This window comes from Pagrus major, chromosome 4 (genome assembly GCF_040436345.1).
Source record: "Pagrus major chromosome 4, Pma_NU_1.0".
NCBI lineage: Eukaryota > Metazoa > Chordata > Actinopteri > Spariformes > Sparidae > Pagrus > Pagrus major.
The window spans coordinates 34806405-34824948 of record NC_133218.1 but is presented as its reverse complement, the minus strand read 5'-3'; the positions used below and the strand labels follow the sequence as shown (position 1 = coordinate 34824948).

The following is an 18544-nucleotide window of genomic DNA, read 5'->3' as shown; positions in this document are numbered from 1 at the left end:
CCACTTCACCCTGTTGTCTGTTGAATAGTTCAATTTCCTGAGCACCTTCCCCGCCCCCAGCTCCTTTGTGAAAACACTAACGACAGTCTGCTTTCAGCAGTTTGGTGATAAAATGGTTTTCAAGGTAAGTACACACTAAAAGTGAATCATTTATTTATAACCGAAAAGATACACTCAATCATACATTCAGACTCTTAAATCTCTCACAGTATGCCTATAATGCACTGCGATGAGATAATGTGTTGACCGTAAAATGCTTTGAGCCACATGGATACGTATGAAATAACCTTGCATGGCTCACTTCCAGATCGAATGCTGTGTCGAATGTTGGAATACCCTGCAGCCAGTATGAGCCGATGCATGCCTCCTGCGAATGCTCGTTTTGAGTGTGGATGGTGCAGATGTGTGGGTGTCTTGCTCTCTCTCTCTCTCTCTCTCTTTTTTCCCCATTTCAATTTCAGTGTTTTTTTGTACTTGCTGTGGTTCAAGGACATTATGTAATGCCTTTGAGAGCACCCCATCTGGAGAAGTGCCATTGAGACGCAGAGTTTGCAGAACTCACTTTAGAGCTGAAAAACAGTTTACCTGTGAAAGACATTAGTAACTGAGGACACTAAAGAGAAAGGTGGAATTTGCAGAGCAGAAGGTAAACAGCTCTCAGGCATTAAGAATCTTTGTAATTTGAACATTTTAATGGACTTTTGGTGAGTGTTAATTTTTGAAGACATTTTTAATAATAGTTGGTCTTTCATTAAATCTACATTTAGTCTAAAATGTCAGCTTCTCGTGTAGATCTTGGAAAGGAGGTTTATAATTATATAGTGGGTACATTTGCTTTTTCATGGGAGGCTTGCGGCACTTTGCTGCTTCAACAAGCCAGTCATTGTGTTCAGCTGGTTAATGAGTGATTGGCCAGGATTGGCTCTCTTGTAGGCAACCACTCCAATAAATACAGTGGAGATGCTGAGACCCTTAGATAAAAGGGAGATATGTAACTGGACAGAGGATGGAAGTGTGGCTCCACAATTCAAACTGCATTAGATACAATTTCAAATGTATTTAGGGATGTCCCAAGCTGACCCTAGGGAACGGTATTATGGCGGATGCCGGATATGTCAATGGATCGGTATCGGCTCCAACCAAAAGCCCTTTGAAGTCCAGTCCTTTCTTTATTTAACTTGTGTGTTAGTGTTGTCCACCTCAACCTGCTGGTGCAAGCATTGCATGCCATAGTGTCAATGTGAAAAATGATTTGGTGGCACAAGTGATTGACTTTGACAAAATACACTTAATTACACATTTTAGAGTTCCTTTTTGTAATATCTCATTCACTTGCCTGATTTTCTACTCAAATGGTAACGGGTCTGTTATTTATACTCTTTTAACAGCAAGGAACAGTTTACAAGCATTCAGCTAACAGCTTCTCACTTTTAGCCTGCGCAGACCACTGCTGGTTAAAATGACAAACGTCGCTGGTGGCTGCTCATATCAGCTATTAGAGTTAGATGTCTTTAGCTGATCGCATCATGTCAATTTCAGGAGTCAAATTCAACATTTGATTAAACTTTCATTCAATAATTTAAGATGATCAACTTTGTACTTTTAACTAGGACCATATTGAAAAATAACAATGCTGAATTGAGAATGCTGATATTTCAATGTGCCAGATACATATTTAGATTTAGGTTAATAGAAGTATTGGATTGAACTCGGTAGAAGCAGAGTTCAAGACTTAGGTCAGAATCAGGTTAAAAACAAATTCCTGCATAGCAGGAAAACTAGGTTGGATTGTTAATCTTTCAAAGTTGTTTATCTTTCAAAGGCAGGGCAATCTAAGTTTCATTTGAAGCAAGCAAGAAGCACTTCCACGAACCGTAAAATGTCTAACAAACAACCAAAGCAGTCAAAAATAACAACTGAACAAAAGCCTGTGCTGCTGGCTCCGCCTGAGACGATAGACTCGTTAGCTAGCTTATGTAGCTAGTAATTACTGGAGACTGCAATGTTGCAACTATCATACCCTCAAATCTACCTGTTGCACCAGTTATACTACAACCACAACACGGAGGAATATTCATGAATGTCGGGCAGTCTCACTCTGATTGAGGATAATTTGTGGGAGTGGTGCTGTATAGGATTTTAAGGTTATCAGATGAGTTGAAATCTTTGGAGAGGATCTAAAACAATGCCATGTCCTTAACCCCAGATACTACAGTTAAACATCATAGACAAAATTCTAATAAAATAAATACAATGGTTCACAAAAAATTCAAACGAAAGGATTCACCTCCTCATTTTGCTGATGTTACCCTTTTGACCTTGCTATGGTAACCACTGTCCTTATAAGATCTGGTTTCTGTTAGTGTGTCACTTCCACTCACTGTATCCTTTGTGAGGCTGTTCACACGGGCCACTGCTGTCACCATTTGAGATGCAGTGGTCCAGTGGAGCGATCCAAAGCTTTAGGCTCGCATGTCGCAAAATTAAAAGGATGCTATTCCATTAATGAATAATGGTTAGCCAGCCTATCCTGTAATGTTATCCATTCTTACAAAAAAGTTTTTGCTGAGTCAAAATGATGTGTGTTATGTACCGAGGCCACTTAGGATCACTTACTGCTTGTTAGAGGAGCAGAAACCATGTGTCCTGTGCTTGTCTATCTTAACTCAATCAGTGTTTGTCCTGACATAACTTAAAACCTGCAGTTGCTTTCATAACAGCATCCATCTGTGACTAATTGTGCAGTGGCTGCAGGTTCCCTTTTTATTAAGCTGTCCTTGCAGCGTTGTTAGGGAAATGAGTCACGGTCGCCAAGGAAGTGAGATGGTGTGCGGTCGACTGAATGTCACAGGGTACGGTCGGCCTTCACTCAAGAGATCTCTCGGAGCACTGAAAACCTTTGCGCTTGCTTGACGTCAGAACTCTGTAGAAACGAATTCAGATTTTGAGAAATGGGGAGAGAAACTCATAGAGGAAAGTAGAAAGGTGAATACTGCGAAAGAGTAGGAGGGATAGAATTGTAGAACTTGTGGAAAAATGTCTTTGTCTTAGTGCAGTCGGCTAATTTACAATACTCTGAAACTTCTGAGTTTCAAAACATGGTGTAATCGCCTATAGATTAATTGACAGTTAGATGTCAGTCAGTCAACGATTGCTGACAGCTAACATTAATATTGACCAAAAAAGCTCTTTGTGTTCCTCTTTCAGATAAAGCCTGAAATGAAACCTTGTGATGCAAGAAAGTGTGTCTGTCTCAATGCAAAGTGGGCAGTGATGATTTGGGAGGTTAAGAACAATGATATTGGTGGTTTTAGTAACTTAGGAAATCCCAGCGTCTTCTAAGATGATTGTGCCGGATACTTAAAGCTGCTCCTTCAAGTGGTTTCAAGTAAAGCCTTTGTAAAAGAAAGGTAGACAACGATCAGTCCCTCAATTATGCCTTTTTCTTTAATTCCTCTGTTGCTTAATTTGAGTAACATGGTTTCTGTTGGTGGTGGTTGCACTTGGTTCAGCAGTATTTTTTTTTATCTCAGTTGTACAAAAATATGTACGTATAAGGAGATGCATAGAAACTTTCACCTAATCAGATACAGTATGAAATGACTGTATATGAATTAAAGGACAACTCTGGTGATATTCTATATATTTCTTGCTGACAAATCCTGTAAAAAGACCAAAACCGACAGTGAATTGATTTTGCGAACAAGTGTTATCTGTATCCAAAGACTGATGTAGCTTAGTCCTTAAATGCACTACTTCCTGCTGTTTGAGTAACACTTGCTAAAAGCCACAGTGCCCAGCTGTTTTAAAATTATTATTTATTTATTATATATATATTTTTTTAATGAGGGTACGTTTGTGACTTTTTTCTTAGCAAAGACGTCTTCATAAGGAATAAATGGGCTTTTACTGAGAGACGAGGGCAGGCTAGCTGAGCTCAACAGAGACTGACTACACTTATCTTTAAAGTCAATAACTGATAAAAAAAAAAATATATATTAATATACAGGACTAAAAATCGGACTAAGAAGCCAGTGTCCTTGTTAAATGTACAGACAGAATCATCCTTTTTAGTTCTGGTTGGGATCATACCCGCCAACACACAGGATGAGCTCTTCACACCTGGATGAGCTTTTCTATATGCAGCACAGAGTGAGAATGTGACTCACGTTTGGGAGGGGCTGCAGTGAAACTCCAGTCATCTCAAGCCAGTTCCTTTGAGCCAAAAACTCTTCTTCCCACTCGGCCACAGAAACCCCAGGAAGGGTGCTGCTGCATGCAGACATTCCTAACTGTGACTCTGTTCAACAGTGATGCTTTCCTGCACATTCCTTGGCCCGCAGTGGCAAAACATAAGGGTTGGCTTTTTACAAAATGTGTAACTCTAGCTGCGCTCCATGCTGTAAGGCTGCCACAGACAAGGCCTCCATTGAGTCACTAAGAGGAGTGTGCCATTGGAGAAGGCAGAGCCATGAGGAGGAGGAAAGGGGCTCAACTAAAGTTGTTCACACAAGTTGGATGTCAGCCGTATGAAAAGGCAGTCCACAAATGGTATGAGTGCTAATGAAGACGGTAAGGAGACAAGGATGCTATTAGTTAAATCCTCAGGCTCCATCCACTTCAGTCATCCATAGCTCCCCGGAGGCATTTGAGGTAATGAGATCCCTCTGTGCTCCTTCTGCGTCACTCCCACTGTCTGACCTCTCTGCTGCTGCACAGCTGTAATTGAAGGCTTAGCACAATGTGCCATGCCATGCAGCGCTTATAGCACATACAGTCAGCATTTCTTTTCCCTGTTACACTTTTTTTTTTTTTTTTTAGCACAGCTATTCATGTAATTCTACACATGTACACCAAGGACAACCTTGTGCAAAGGCAAAGTATTAAATATTCTTAAATGTTAAAACTCAAACAGTTTGAAATGTTTTACTTATCTCTAAAGGGAAAATCTCTTCCACCTACCCGTGGAGTCCAGCAGGCTAATAAGAGGAGTATTCCTAATACCTAATTCCTAACGTGCTGGTCTTTTGGCCTGAAAAGAAACAGACACTGTGATGTAACACTGCTAATCACTGAGCCACTGTACCACCTATCAGTTTTATACTGATGGCTCCTGAGCAAATCTGCTGGGCACTTGGGTTATAAGTGCCTGGCATATACCCAAGGGCAACTTATCAGTAGTTTTTTGAGGAATGGGAGAGCGTTGCCCAATGCCCTGTCACCTCACCCCACCTTACTCCTCCTGTAATAGCACTGTTGGCGACGATCAGTCCTGTGCTTGACTCTTGTTGTTTGGCTTTGGCTGGATGGTGTAGTGTATGCAAGTATGCGCGAGGGTGTGTCGACAGGGTGTGTTTGACAACACGCATTGGTCCATATGTTTGAGCCAGAGCCAGGCAGCTGTTAGCCAATGCAGACAGTCTGACTCCTCCCTGCATGCACGCCCAATGTCTTAACATATTGGCAGGTACAAAGATGGATGAGGGCTTAAAACTCATACTCAAAGCCCAGAGTAGTAACATGGCTATCAGCGCTGTCTACGCACGGTACAAATGACCATAGTCAGGCAAGGAAGGAGCAAGAAAAGTACATGACCAGTTACATGCACAGAGCCTCATGCTACTCCCCACAGATTCCCCCTCCTCTGCACACAGATACTTTGACTAACAACATGTGTAGTGCATCCTTCCTGGCTTCCCATCCACAAAGTTCTGCAACAGCTGTTGCAAAGAAAATAAGATGTACTGGGAAAAAACTGCCGCACATGAGTAAGGAGCAGGTTCAGGCGAGTAGATGGTGACCACAGAATCCAAGAATAAGTTTATTTAAGTCTCAAGTCTATAAACTGTAGATAGACTGCCACTGAATACAAGGTTAAGGTAGCACTAGCTAAAGAGCAGGCAGTGGTTGGCCAAGATTCTAATTTGTTGAGTTTGAAATGAATTTAACCCCACCATAACAAACTTTAACATATTTCTTTGATGTTATACTGTTCTGCATAAATATACTCTTTATGCACTCAAAATAATCAATTTGGGGAAAATTTAAAAATTGGGCATTTGCACAGTTAATGCAGCTCGTCAGTCAGTACTAATTGTGTAAAAGTGTTTCTTGTCATCAGTGAGGAGTCTCTGTACTTATATATTTTTCTCACCCTTGTCTCCAGAAGGTCTCAAGTGCTTATATATTCTGTTTCTGTCTTTTATGAGTTGCATAATTCATGTCTACCCTAATCTTTGACTACTTTGTGCTTGATTCTGACACATAGTTAGAAGATTTTCTGTTCTACTTTAACCATTTTTTCAATTTCCTAGGTGACACTTGCCTGGTACATTAGCATACACATACTGTATACTATGACTAAATCCATTGTTTGCCTACCTTCAGTATGTGTAGTGTCACAGGATGCCAAAAAACCCAGAACATAGTTGTGATGCACTACATTTGGCAGATATTGAACTCCTATTTTCATGCAAATATTAAATGTTTTTCTTAATAATAAAATCAATTTTATATTGTGGAAAAAGCCTAGATTTCGCATCCATAGTCTTTTGTGATGTTTTTGTCAAAGGTCAGATTGCAGTGACAAGTACTTGCCTTCATGTGTCCACAGTAGCACGTTGAAATGTTCATATCCTCGTGCTTCATTTTAAGCAATATAACTGCAACTGGTTACTGTCAGCCCTGTTGGTCCTTTTATGTTAATCAAGGCCATGTTTTGAACTTTCTTTTTTTTTCATTTTCTTTAACGCTGAATGCAAGACTTTAAATTAAGTGCCCTTCATAACATTTCCGGATGGGTTGTTATAATCCCCCATGACTCTTTGATAGTGTTTTTATCCTTTTGAAATGTCCTTTCCTTTAGCTGTGGCTCTTACCTGTCCTTGGATATGCTGTTCAAATGCAAAGCGACATATTTCTAAGTACACCTTATTCAATGTGGTCATTTGAGCGCTGTGAATTTTCAATTAGAAATCTAATCAGAATCTCAAATATTAATCTTTGTTATCTGGATCCTCTGGGGATTTAACTGGAATGTGTTGCTTTTGCCAAAAGAAGACTGATATGGCCTTGTGAGAGGCAAACAATAAAAATCCTGTTTTAAACCCAAACCAGCTTTGATTTTCATAACATTATGTCACTCTATTTGCAATGCATCTTTTGGAGACCTTGAAAGACTGCAGGATGAGAGGAGAGAGCATGACATGTAGCAGGGAGTTGGAACACCATTATTATATTATTTATTATAGCGACATGATTTGATTTATCCAAACACAAGAATTAAATATTGCTGGAGATGAAGTCACAGTCTGCGCATGGATTCACCCAGGGAATTTTAATCCCCTCAATCTAAAAGCTTTAGTCTAATGTCATACTAATGCACCGCTGTATTTGAGCATCAGATCGGCCGGTATGAGAGTTGCCGTTTTGTGTTCCAGTAAAAGCTGTGTGGGAATTGAGGGTCTTATCGGTCTCATGCCAGGGACCACTCTAGAATAGACTACATCTTCATTAGGTTGTACTATAGCTATTTGTCGGATCCATGTATGATTGCCAGCTTGCCTGACTTTGAATTACTTGAATTTTTTTCTTAAAGCCATTGGTGAGAGAATTTGGTCTTCAGGCACAGTCAACATATCTTTCTACATGCACAGGGCTCATTAACTCATACCGTGATGAACAAATAAACATATGTGTATAACCTATAACAAAATGTGTACATCAAAGACCTGTGCCCGAACCATGTACAAGCTAATTGTTATCTAAATCTCAATATTCTTGGTGGCGTGCTCAATATTCTTACACCTTCCTGTGATGAGAGTATTTGAAAATACAAAAGGGGTATAACCTTGATAATTTAATGGGGCTGGTGGAACAAATAATGCATGAAAAAAGCTGGAAAACTGAGCAATTAATGTCTGAATTGTTTATTCATGTGTTTGCAGAAGACATAAGTGAGTATTTGGCATAATATTGCACCAAAGATGATTTCTTCATTAGTGTTGTCTGTGAGGAGGCTGCAGGGGTAAAACATGTTCAACATTATTACTGTAGAAATGTTATTGGAATTTTTCCATTGTGAAACAAAGGCACAACTTTTGTTGGAACAGTGATTATAATAAGGCTCTCATCACAGAGCCAACAGACCAAATACTGAAAAAAAATCATGTAAAACTTATAGTTGCATGTTTCAAACATTAGAGTTAACTTTAAATAGACTTATTGATTTGAGAACATACTGGCTATGCAGGCAGAGCTAATTTATATGATCGCAACATGGCCAAGTGCAATATCCAAATTGCAATCGCAATTTGTGACAAAACAGCATTATAATGAAGTACTGTAGTGCGACTACAGTGAGAGTGAGTGATGCTCCGGCTTACAAATCTCGTTCTCCAGATGTAAGAAAACGTGTTTGTTTGGTACAGACCTCAACAAACTAGTTTTTAAACTATCAAAATATATTTTTTGATATATCAAAACGTGTGTAATATTTGATTTGTGTCTAGACATAAAACATTGCTATTCATAGTCTTTAGTATGCCTAATGGAAAAAAAGCTACACAGCGCATACACATACATTTTTATCTGAAAGCTGATTGGTAACCTCCCATTTTTCTTGTGATATTGTGTAATAGATATTATGTAATTCCATTTTCAATGTGGTGTGTAAATTACTGCTGTCAAGGCCCCATTAAACGTAATTTGCTTTTGATAGGGAACAAGACCTCACCCTGCTGTACAAACATTCATGAGCTAATATTGCAAATCTGAAATGTATTTAAAGACAGGGAACATGTGGACACAATGGGGTTGTGACGTATTTGAAGTCATAAATGGTTCCGCTGAAGCCTTATTTTGTATGCTTAACTTTCTTTTAATGTTTAATATGAGTAAGTCGCGAGTCACATGTTACTGTTAAAGATTCTGGAAATGAGCCCAAGTGATTTCACCGAGAAACATGTTTGTTATTATGCCAGAGACATCTCTCTCTTGTGATTCCATTAAAGGGTTACATCTTTCAGTGAACGTGCCACAGGATGCGGATCAGACATCACAGCTGACAGTTGAGGGTGTGGTGATGATAAAGAGCAACACACACACAAGAAGAGGAATTGGCTTGCAGGTCAAACTATTACAGCAGAGCAGGGATTTTCCTATAGCTCAAGCCCCGCTTTGTTGCCGATTCCTGGTGTGGCCTCCATTGTCAGTATTTCCCAAAGATAACAGAGAATGTGTTGTAATTAGGACGACCATCATGGAATATGAGTCCCTCTAATGCCTGATAATTGCGTGTGGGGAATACTTAATCCTTGCTTCTGTAGCATCAAAGACCCTCTCTTATCAGCACGAGGCTGACACATAAATCTGTGTACTTATACACTGCAGTGTAAACCTCATTGATGTTCCACGTATTAGCTTGTGTTGCTCATCAGAATTTCATCTTGCTGTTTATCAGTAAAGGTCAAACATTGCAGTTGTATAGGTGCATGTACAGTATGAATCATGAACACAGTTAAACAACTCTAGTTATGACATTAGATTTTTAGAAAACATGCACCAGATGGCCCTGTCAGCAGCCAGGGCTTTATGGCAGCCTGGAAAATTACCATCATCAGGCTGATCTGAAGCTGCCACCCGTTTCTGTTTCAGCAGCTATGTGTGATATCTACGCTAGGTTTTGTTTAGCTGTGTAAACAGCGCTGTGCTGTGCTGCTTGCAGATGTTGAGGTTTCTGTTTGAATGGCAGTGGTGGTAGTAAGCCGACTGGCGTACTAAGGGGTAATTGTGGTTTTCTTATTGTTGGTGGAAGGGGCCAGGCATATAGAGGGGCCCTACTGCCTTCACAGTTTCAGGATAGAGCGAGTCCAGTTATGAAACCCGAAATGTGGATGTGGCTGGCTACACCAGCTGGAAACAATGGTCTCTCTCACTGAGGCACATACTTTCCACCCAGGTTTTCTTCTCAAGTTTGTTTCCAAATTATGTATCTTTAGGAAAAAACATCAAACAATCGGAAATAAAACATTCCATGTAGCTCATCTGTCTGTGTGCATTATACATATTTTATATATGCTAAAGGTTATAGCACCAACAAAGATACTGTGGAACTGAGCTAGATAAAAAGTGACAGTAATATCCAACAAAATGTATAGAGAACGTGTTACTTTATATGGTCAATACTTAATGTTAATTCAATACTAAAAAAGGAGGACGTACACTCTGACAACAGCACGTTAAAGGGTCAGAGATTAACAATACATATATATATTTTTTTTTGTTTCTAGTCAGGGTTGTATGCGTAGGAGAAGAGAGACTTCCCCTTGAAGCAGTTGTTACATCATATTGCGATGCCTCTTGCCAACAGATAATCTATATTCTTTTTTTCTTTTTTTTTAATGAAGCATCTCACAGCTGGAGAGAAAAATGTTTCCTGAAAATTGGTGATACATGACCAGAGAAAACAGAGATAAAGGGCTGGGGTGTTACCTTTTGCTTATAATTAAAAAAAAAAAACCTACAACAACCAGAATGCACTGCACTGCACCCGCAAAATAAACAATCCAGCTGATGGGTGACATACTATGAACTGGGTGGTGCTTGGTTTTGGCTTGGCGTCCGTTTTGAAACAGGAAACAGTATGGGGGACTGTATGTAACAAACAATATCGTATTACATCTAAACACTACAAGGTTTCAGGTGAGAAATAGACAATGAACAGGATCGTGATTCATATTTGATCAGGTACAAAAGTACAATCTGTAGTTGATATAACTGCCCTTTGCTGGCAAAGAGTTGCAGGGCTTTTTACGTGTAAATTTGCATATAGTATCAACATTGTAAAGATTGATCAAGAGCTGGTTGTAAGTTCAAAGTGTCCCTTTTAACTGGTTATGTTGAATAAGACCTTTTGTATGACTATACTGACATTATGCTAAGGATGAGTTGGTGGACTGATATACAGCATTTTTCCTGTATGAGTGTGCAGGTGTTTTCAAACTCAAGCAGCATATGAGAAGGAAATGATGTAGACTAATTTAATGAATGCTCTTTCAATATTGGATTTGCCCCACAGCTGATATGTTTAGATCTAAATTCTATGTATCTTTAAATCAATAAACCCCTCTTTGGACTGCTGTTTGCGTCAAGCAGCAAAATTGATGGTTTCACTTGTGGCGGTGCGACTTGGCTCCAATTTGTGGAAGTAAATGTGAAACACTTGAGCAGTAATGGCCAGCTTCCGAGCATGTGGTGCTCTTGCTTGTACTTCCTTTATTTATTATAAGCAATGGCATTTGAAGCTTGAATCAGTGCTGAGATAGCATCCTGTTAATATTGTTATGTTTCAGCAGCTCCTTTGGGTGAATGCGGCTAATTCAATACCAGTAGACAGTACTGGGAGGAGAGAGGAGGGGAGATGGAAGAAAGGACAGGAGCCCTAATCTAATCTGCCCCCGTGCATTGCTGTGCATGCATCAGTCATCTGTTTATGGAAAGGCTCTGCTTATGAGCCTGCAGGATTACTTGGGTCACCTACCCCCCAACCCAATTCTGACTGGGATAGAATTTGTCCCATGTACATACAGAAAATAACACTGGGCAATTTTAGTTTTGTTAATTAACTGATTATATCATGGCAAATATTAATATTTATTATATAAAAAGGAACAGCTGGTCAGTTATACCATTTAAACTTCAGTTCTTCAGATAAATTATTGAATGACCATCTTTTAAACTTAATGTTCAGCGTTAGACAAAGATAGATAAAAAACAAGAGAACTAGCATGTGGGTGAGTCAGCAGGAACCAGCATACATAGAGAACTGAAACTGAAATTAGCTATATTTAGTAAGTGTCTAATCCAAGTCTGTGTATTTCTATTGTTTTGCATCAAGGTTTGGCTATCAAAGTACACTGCAGAATGGAGTCTTTTCTAGTGTGGACAACCAGAGATTAACCTGTCTCATGAATGGGTTCGTGAATTGAACGCTCTTTTGGTACACAGCCATCGGCTATATTTAAAGGAGGGACCAAAAGGCTTATTTCAGTGTTTGTTGACTTGAATGCTTAAATGTTAGCAAGCCAGCTCTACAGCCGATGCCTGTGAGTCTGGTTCCTATGGTCTAACTGACCTTTACCCACACCGTCTCTAACCCTGGATCTGTCGAGCATGGGCTGAGAAATGTGGCTCACTGTTTTCTCTTACGGAGGTCACTCTTTGTCCCTTTTTTGTCCAAGCTTATTGAATGCCAACACAAAGACGGCCATAAAACCAGAGTGAATTGCTTAGGAGAGAGACTTGCCTGTTTGCTCACCCTGAAAAGGCTTTGAATTGGGTTTGGTGAAGGTCTGGACTAGATTTTTTAGATAAGATTAGTTTATTACCTATGAGATAATAACATGGCATAAAGGAAATGGATCGACCATCCCCCGGGAACATTCAATCACAGCATTTCCAGATTGAATGAGGAACTTTTCATGCTTCCTTCCTTGAAATTTAAATTTCATGGAAGCCTTCAATCAGACACAGATGGGAGGAAAATTTGAATTAATTCATGATAAGTAATGACCCTTCGGGCAGAAAGTCGGCACTTTAACCTCATAGTTTCGTTTCAAATCAATATCCTAAAGCACAGACCCAAAACAGTACAAATCTTTCACCATCCAGGCAATTGATGACTGCATTGTAACGAGCTGCTTGACAGATCTCTTCCAATTGCTTTGCTTCCTGTTTGGCATCTGGCATTGTCTGGTGCCTTCCAGGAAGGCAAAACATGTCACTCTGCTGCTCCACAGACTGCTTTTGCATGCTTGTTGTGATCATCCCAGGGTTACCATATATTAATATAGTATAAACAGCAATTATATTCAAATGATTAGTCTCTGGATTTATTAAGGTTAACAGTTCAGTGCAGTACACATTTTTTATTTTATTATGTCAATTGAGAGATTGTACAAAATTACTTCCAGTAATCAGATGTGGTACAGTGCTTGTTGAGTTAGTTAAACAAGATCCCAAAAAATGAAAACATAATTACCACATTTGATAAAACTTGCTCCCCCAGTGTAAAGAGAGCCCACCCAGCGGGGTTTCCATGCTTACCATAGTCACGTTGTCGTTTTTCTGAAGCTGTCTACAAAACACACACACACACACACACACACACACACACACACACACACACACACACACACACATACATACACAGACACACACACACACAGAACTCGTCTCTTTTACACTTCGCCTCCTCTTTTCTTTGACACAAGCACCTGTATGTTCCTGCGCCCCAGCAGCAAGCACGCAGTGACGTTAGTTGGTTTTGTATGGCTGCTGTTCCAGGATTCAGTGACGCAAGGCTGCTATGTGATTCCCCCAATTGCCAAGCTTTCATAGCAAAAGACCCTGGCAGTCAATTCAGCACAGTTTCAGCTATTCACCAGCGCTTGCTGAGAGACTCGGCTCTATTGAAGCGTACATCCCTGTCTCCCTGTTCTCCCAGCTCAGCGCTACAGCACAACCACAGGTCTGATGGTGCTGGCTTTTCTGCCATGGTAACTTTAGAGTTGGAGCATAAAAAGCACCATCAGGGCCAGGAGCTTTAACATCTGGTAAATGAGAGTTCTTGCAGTGTCAAATGGCTGTCGAAAGACGAAACAGACACTTTCAAGGCTCAAGTCCCTGAGTCATCTGACCTCAGTCATCGATTTAGAAACATTTTGTTAAACTTTTCACTTCCTTTCGTTTTTGTGGTCAGTGATGGAGGAAAAAATGGAGCAGGGCAGGTTTGAAGCAGGGCAGGTTTGAAGCATGCCGTCGGTCGATGATTTCACTCCAGCATGTTTCCTGGTCATGTTCAGTCTTGTCACTTACTGTTTGATTAATGTGCTAGAGAGTTTCGAGGAAACAATAAAAATGCAGACATTTGTTCATTGCAACACGAGCAACTGGAAAAACACCTCTGAGACCAATCGCACTGAAAGAAACAGCCGATGGTTCCTTTTTTACTTCATTTTACTTCCTCATATAGTTTCTTCTAAGTAAGGAGGTAGGTTATCAGATAGAAAGGAGGAGCAGCATCCCCTGACCCAGCCCTAGTATGTGGATTAAATTGATTCCCCCAGTGTGACATCCAGTAAACATCTACTCAGGGATCCCTTCTTCCAGGTCAGCTGGTTCTTATTGATGCAAGAAGAGGACACAATCCCCTCAGCAGCCGTACATGTTTTGTTTTACCTCCCTGCTACCCCTCTTGCTTTTACTGCCCTCAGACTACTGCTGGTGTATTATGTGAGGTTGGGGAGAGCCGGCTGGATGCTGTTCTGTCCAGCAGCAGCAGTGAAAGGGAAAGTTAAAAGTGGTTGTAAACTGCTAACTGGTCAGTCATGACACTGCTCACAGTGGCAAAGCATTTTGTCACGACAAGATGAAAGCATTGCGGCTGACTGTTCACTTACACACAATGCAACAGGTGTTTGTTTGTATGTCTTGTTTTTTTCCGCTTATATTTCCTTTTTTTATGACACGTAGCATCTGTTGCTGTTGCTATGCGAGGGTCAAACATGAAGCCGTGTCTTACACAAACTGCATACAGCGATATTAGGAACAGGAGGAAATGAGGTTTCTATTGACAGCGGTGCAAAGTTCATCCTCTGTTCCAAATGAATAAATGCAGCCCTTGATAGTCAGAACAACACAGTTACATGTAAATTCTCTCTTCTAGTCTTTAAGCCATGTAATTTACAATCTCAGCATTTTAATAAGAATTGTAGTAGGATTTACTTAACAGCATAATGCACCTCAGCTGCACTGCCCCTGCCTCTCCTGTCAGTGGACTGTATGCTGTAATTGTTGGTTTTGCTTGCAGTTCGGCCAAAGGGGCTCTAATTGTTTGAAGAGACGTTCGTGGTGTGTTTTGACAGAGCTTTCTTAGCGTCTTCTCTCAGACTCTGTAATGTAAATATGGCATGGTCCCTCACCCAGCAAGCAGACATTTTATTGGTCTAAGACAGAGAGAATAAAATACTCATATTGCCTGTTTGGTTTTATGTTTACAGTAGGGGTTTGCACAAGATTGGACTTACACAGAATTTTTCCAGCTCATTTTGGCGAGCCAATATACACACATATTTTTCTACCTAATTACAGAGAACATCAAGTCTCTCTTGTAGTGAAATTAAAATATTATGATGCCTACTTGTATCCTGATGGCCCACTGGCAGTGGATCTATCTTGTTTGTTAATTCGGTTGGAGATAATAAAGTGGTCTGTGGCTGTATAGAGGTTCATTCTATGACATTGTATTGTTTGATAAATGACTCCAAATCAACTGCTCTCATTAGTGGTGCGGCCCATCATTAAGGCTGCTTTCTATGAAAGTTCTGGCCAAACTGAGCCAGGGGTACAAAGAGATTGGGCTTTCCAGATTGTGGAAATTGTGGAGTTCAGGTATGATTAAGCATGTGCTCATCGAGAGATCCAGATATTTATGTTCCCAGTGAGTCACATGACGATCCCAATAACATTCAGCCTTTTTTGGGAGCCAGGTTCCTCTAAGATTAGTTCAGCCAAATGTCTTGTTGCATATGCATGTAAAAATATTGTAATATTATGGCAAAATACTGTTAATTTTTCAAAGTCTGCCACCAAACCTTTGTTCAAATGTTTGTCTTTTTTTTGTATTTTTTACATGTGCCTCTGAAGGAGTGGAGCTGCAGACCTCACCACTCCGTTATATCCTGAAACCTGGCGGGATCGCTGATGACCTTTGTTGCTGCCCTCATCAGCTCCTGTTTTCCTCCTGCTCTTCCTCTGTATCCCTCTCCTCCCCTTTCTTAAACTCCCCTCCCTTCCCCTCCCCCTCTGTGTCTCCCAGCCCCGGGCTTATTACTCAAACCCACTGAAGGGAGCAACACAGTAGCTGGCAAAGGATGAAGCGGGTCTGCCTGCCAACACCAGACAGAGGATAGAAGACACAAAAGGACTAGTGAAGAGGAGAGAATCAAGCGAAAGAGAGAGACAGAGAGGACGACTAGTGGAGAGAGCTACGACAGAGCTGTGAGAAAAGCAACAACATTCAAGATGCCACGCCGAAGGAAAAACACAAGTTTCACTTGAGCATCATGAGTTAGCAATAAGATCCTAACAGATCTAGAACTGTGGACTTCTTCAGAAACTTCTGGCCCACTCAAACACACAAAAGTTGTGGAGACACACACTCCTGCTCTCTGGGGCTCCTTGTTAACACCTGATATGCCTCTTTGAGAAGTGTGAGCCATGCCAGCCAAGGGGAAGTACCTGTTGAACGACCAGGAGCTGAAAAATGAGGCACTGTACCGCAAATTCTCTTGCATCAGCCAGTATCAGCCACTTGTGCTCCTGCTGGGCCTCTCCATGCTTGCCTGTGGAATCCTTCTCATCCTCTTCTTTGCCCTACAACTGGTGAGTCTTCTGTGTTCTCTGTGGTTTCCTCACTGTACAAAAAATATATGAAACTGTAACTCAAAACCTGCACATTAGACTGGAAATGTGTGTAACATTACCCCACTAATCAGCAGCCATTGAGGCAGTGAAATGATTTGCCATCGATCAGTAGTTCTCAAGCACATTCATTATTTTCTGCAGACTTTAAACATCAAATAATCTTTTTTATACAACTTGTTTTAACAGATGGTGTATTATTGTACTTTAGGTCAACCCTTCTTTAAGCTGGTAAATAACATTAACAAATCAGGAGGGAGTGATACTTTTGTGTGTAGATTAGAGCTGCAACAAATACTATTTGTTCATCGGAATAAAATTTGTTGCCAGCTATTTTGATTTGATTTAAACGCTTACATCATTTCTCAAGCAAAAGTGTTGGTTGGACAAAATAGTTAATTTGAAGGCATCGGGAAATTGTATTGAGCATTTTACACAATTACCGGTAATCAATTGTGAAAATAATTAGCAGATTAATCTATACTAAAAATAATAGTTATTAGTACAAGTAATACTTAGTTGCAGCCCTAGTGTAGATGTTAAAGGAATTGTCAAGGATGTGTTTACAGGGCAAGACACAACAAGGGGCTGGTTGACAAGGCAAGGTGTTGACATTTGACAATGTTTTTGACTGTTTTTAGCACATGGTCACTTAAATATAACAGTATTACGTGGTTACAGCAAATTCACAATTCAAGTAAATTCTCACGTGAGGCACCTGTGTTGCATCTGATGTCAACACAATGCTTCATGTTGTGGAGTTATATACATGTTGACTCTAATGAACACTTAAATGGCTCGTATGTTATGAAACTAGAAAATCAACACTGAAACTGTGTAGTCTAAGGTGTAAGGTGTTGTGAAGAAAATGTTCTCCTGAAGCTTATAACATTGACAGTCTGTGTGTTACACTTCCATATCAGTCCTGATGAATTAGAACGCAGACCATATTTCCATTAAGCAGTGATTCTCTGTTTTCCTCTCTCGGGGTATTTTGTGTGTCTTTGACAGCTGATTGGTGAAATTATGTCAGATAAGCAAATTAAAGAGACTGTTATGGTCAGATCTCCTATATAATTATCAGCTAAGATGCTCCAGATAAGAAAACGATATTTTTCAGAAGCCTGTCTCAAGTATTATTTTCAGCCATCGTTTATGTTATTGATGGTTTGTTCATTATAGCCTGACTGACACCGGATTCTTGTGGGAAATTCCAGTATTGATATTCGGGAGTGTAAAAAAGATTTATTTTCATGATGGTACAGATTTTTTCTGTGCTTCCACACTAACGATAGCTGTGGCCGAGGGCATTGTGTTTTCAGGTTGTCCGTCCATCCGTCTCATTCTTGTGAATGCAATATCTCAGGAACGCCTTGAGGGAATTTCTTCCACTTTAGCACAAAGGTCCACTGACGAAAAGTCAAGGTCACTGTGTCTACACAAAACCCTTTCGGACAATTGCTCAAGAATTTATACCCTAATTACGACAACATTTCGCACAATGTCTAATAGAATAAAATTATGAAGGGATCGACAGGGTCAACTTAAAATTTGAAACTAATTTTAGCTGCACACCTTGAAACTGTGCTGATTGTAGTGATCTTCTGTGCAGTTGGTTTGAAGGTGTGTCTGAAGCATCCACGTTTAACAATTTGTAGTTTCTCTGTGTTCTGTCAGAATCAGCTTTGAATAGAGCAGAGAATTGTCTGGAATGAATTATGCCGATGATGTGTAATATACCGTGTTAGTGCTGGTTTAATCAGCTGTAACACATACTCAAACGTTCACCGGGACATGCGAAAATGGCATTTAAACTGCTCATCATTACTTAGTCAGCCCTGTGATGAACTGCCGACTTATCCAGGGTGTACCCCGCCGTCGCCTAATGTCAGCTGGGATCGGCTCCAGCCCCCCCTAGACCCTGAAAAGGATAAGCTGTTTCAGATAATGGATGGATGGATCATTACTTCCCTGCTCAGTCTCTCGTGGTTCCATATGGCCCGGTCACGCTGCTGCTGGACACAGATCCAAATTGCTGAAGCTTTCTTTCTCTGGTGAGATC

The 18544-nt window shown here is 40.3% G+C and overlaps 1 protein-coding gene across 3 annotated transcripts in view; it reads left to right on the top strand.

Annotated features, from left to right (window-relative positions):
• The window catches only part of adcy7 (adenylate cyclase 7), a 52414-nt gene that overhangs the window by 7899 nt on the left and 25971 nt on the right, over positions 1-18544 (top strand). For all 3 annotated transcript variants that reach the window (XR_012178740.1, XM_073464161.1, XM_073464160.1), the window contains exon 2: positions 15706-16443. Coding sequence is in view for 2 of the 3 variants with exons in the window: in XM_073464161.1 (XP_073320262.1) it covers positions 16279-16443 (165 nt within the window). In the remaining variant the exon portion in view is untranslated. The remainder of the gene's footprint in view (positions 1-15705; positions 16444-18544) is intronic.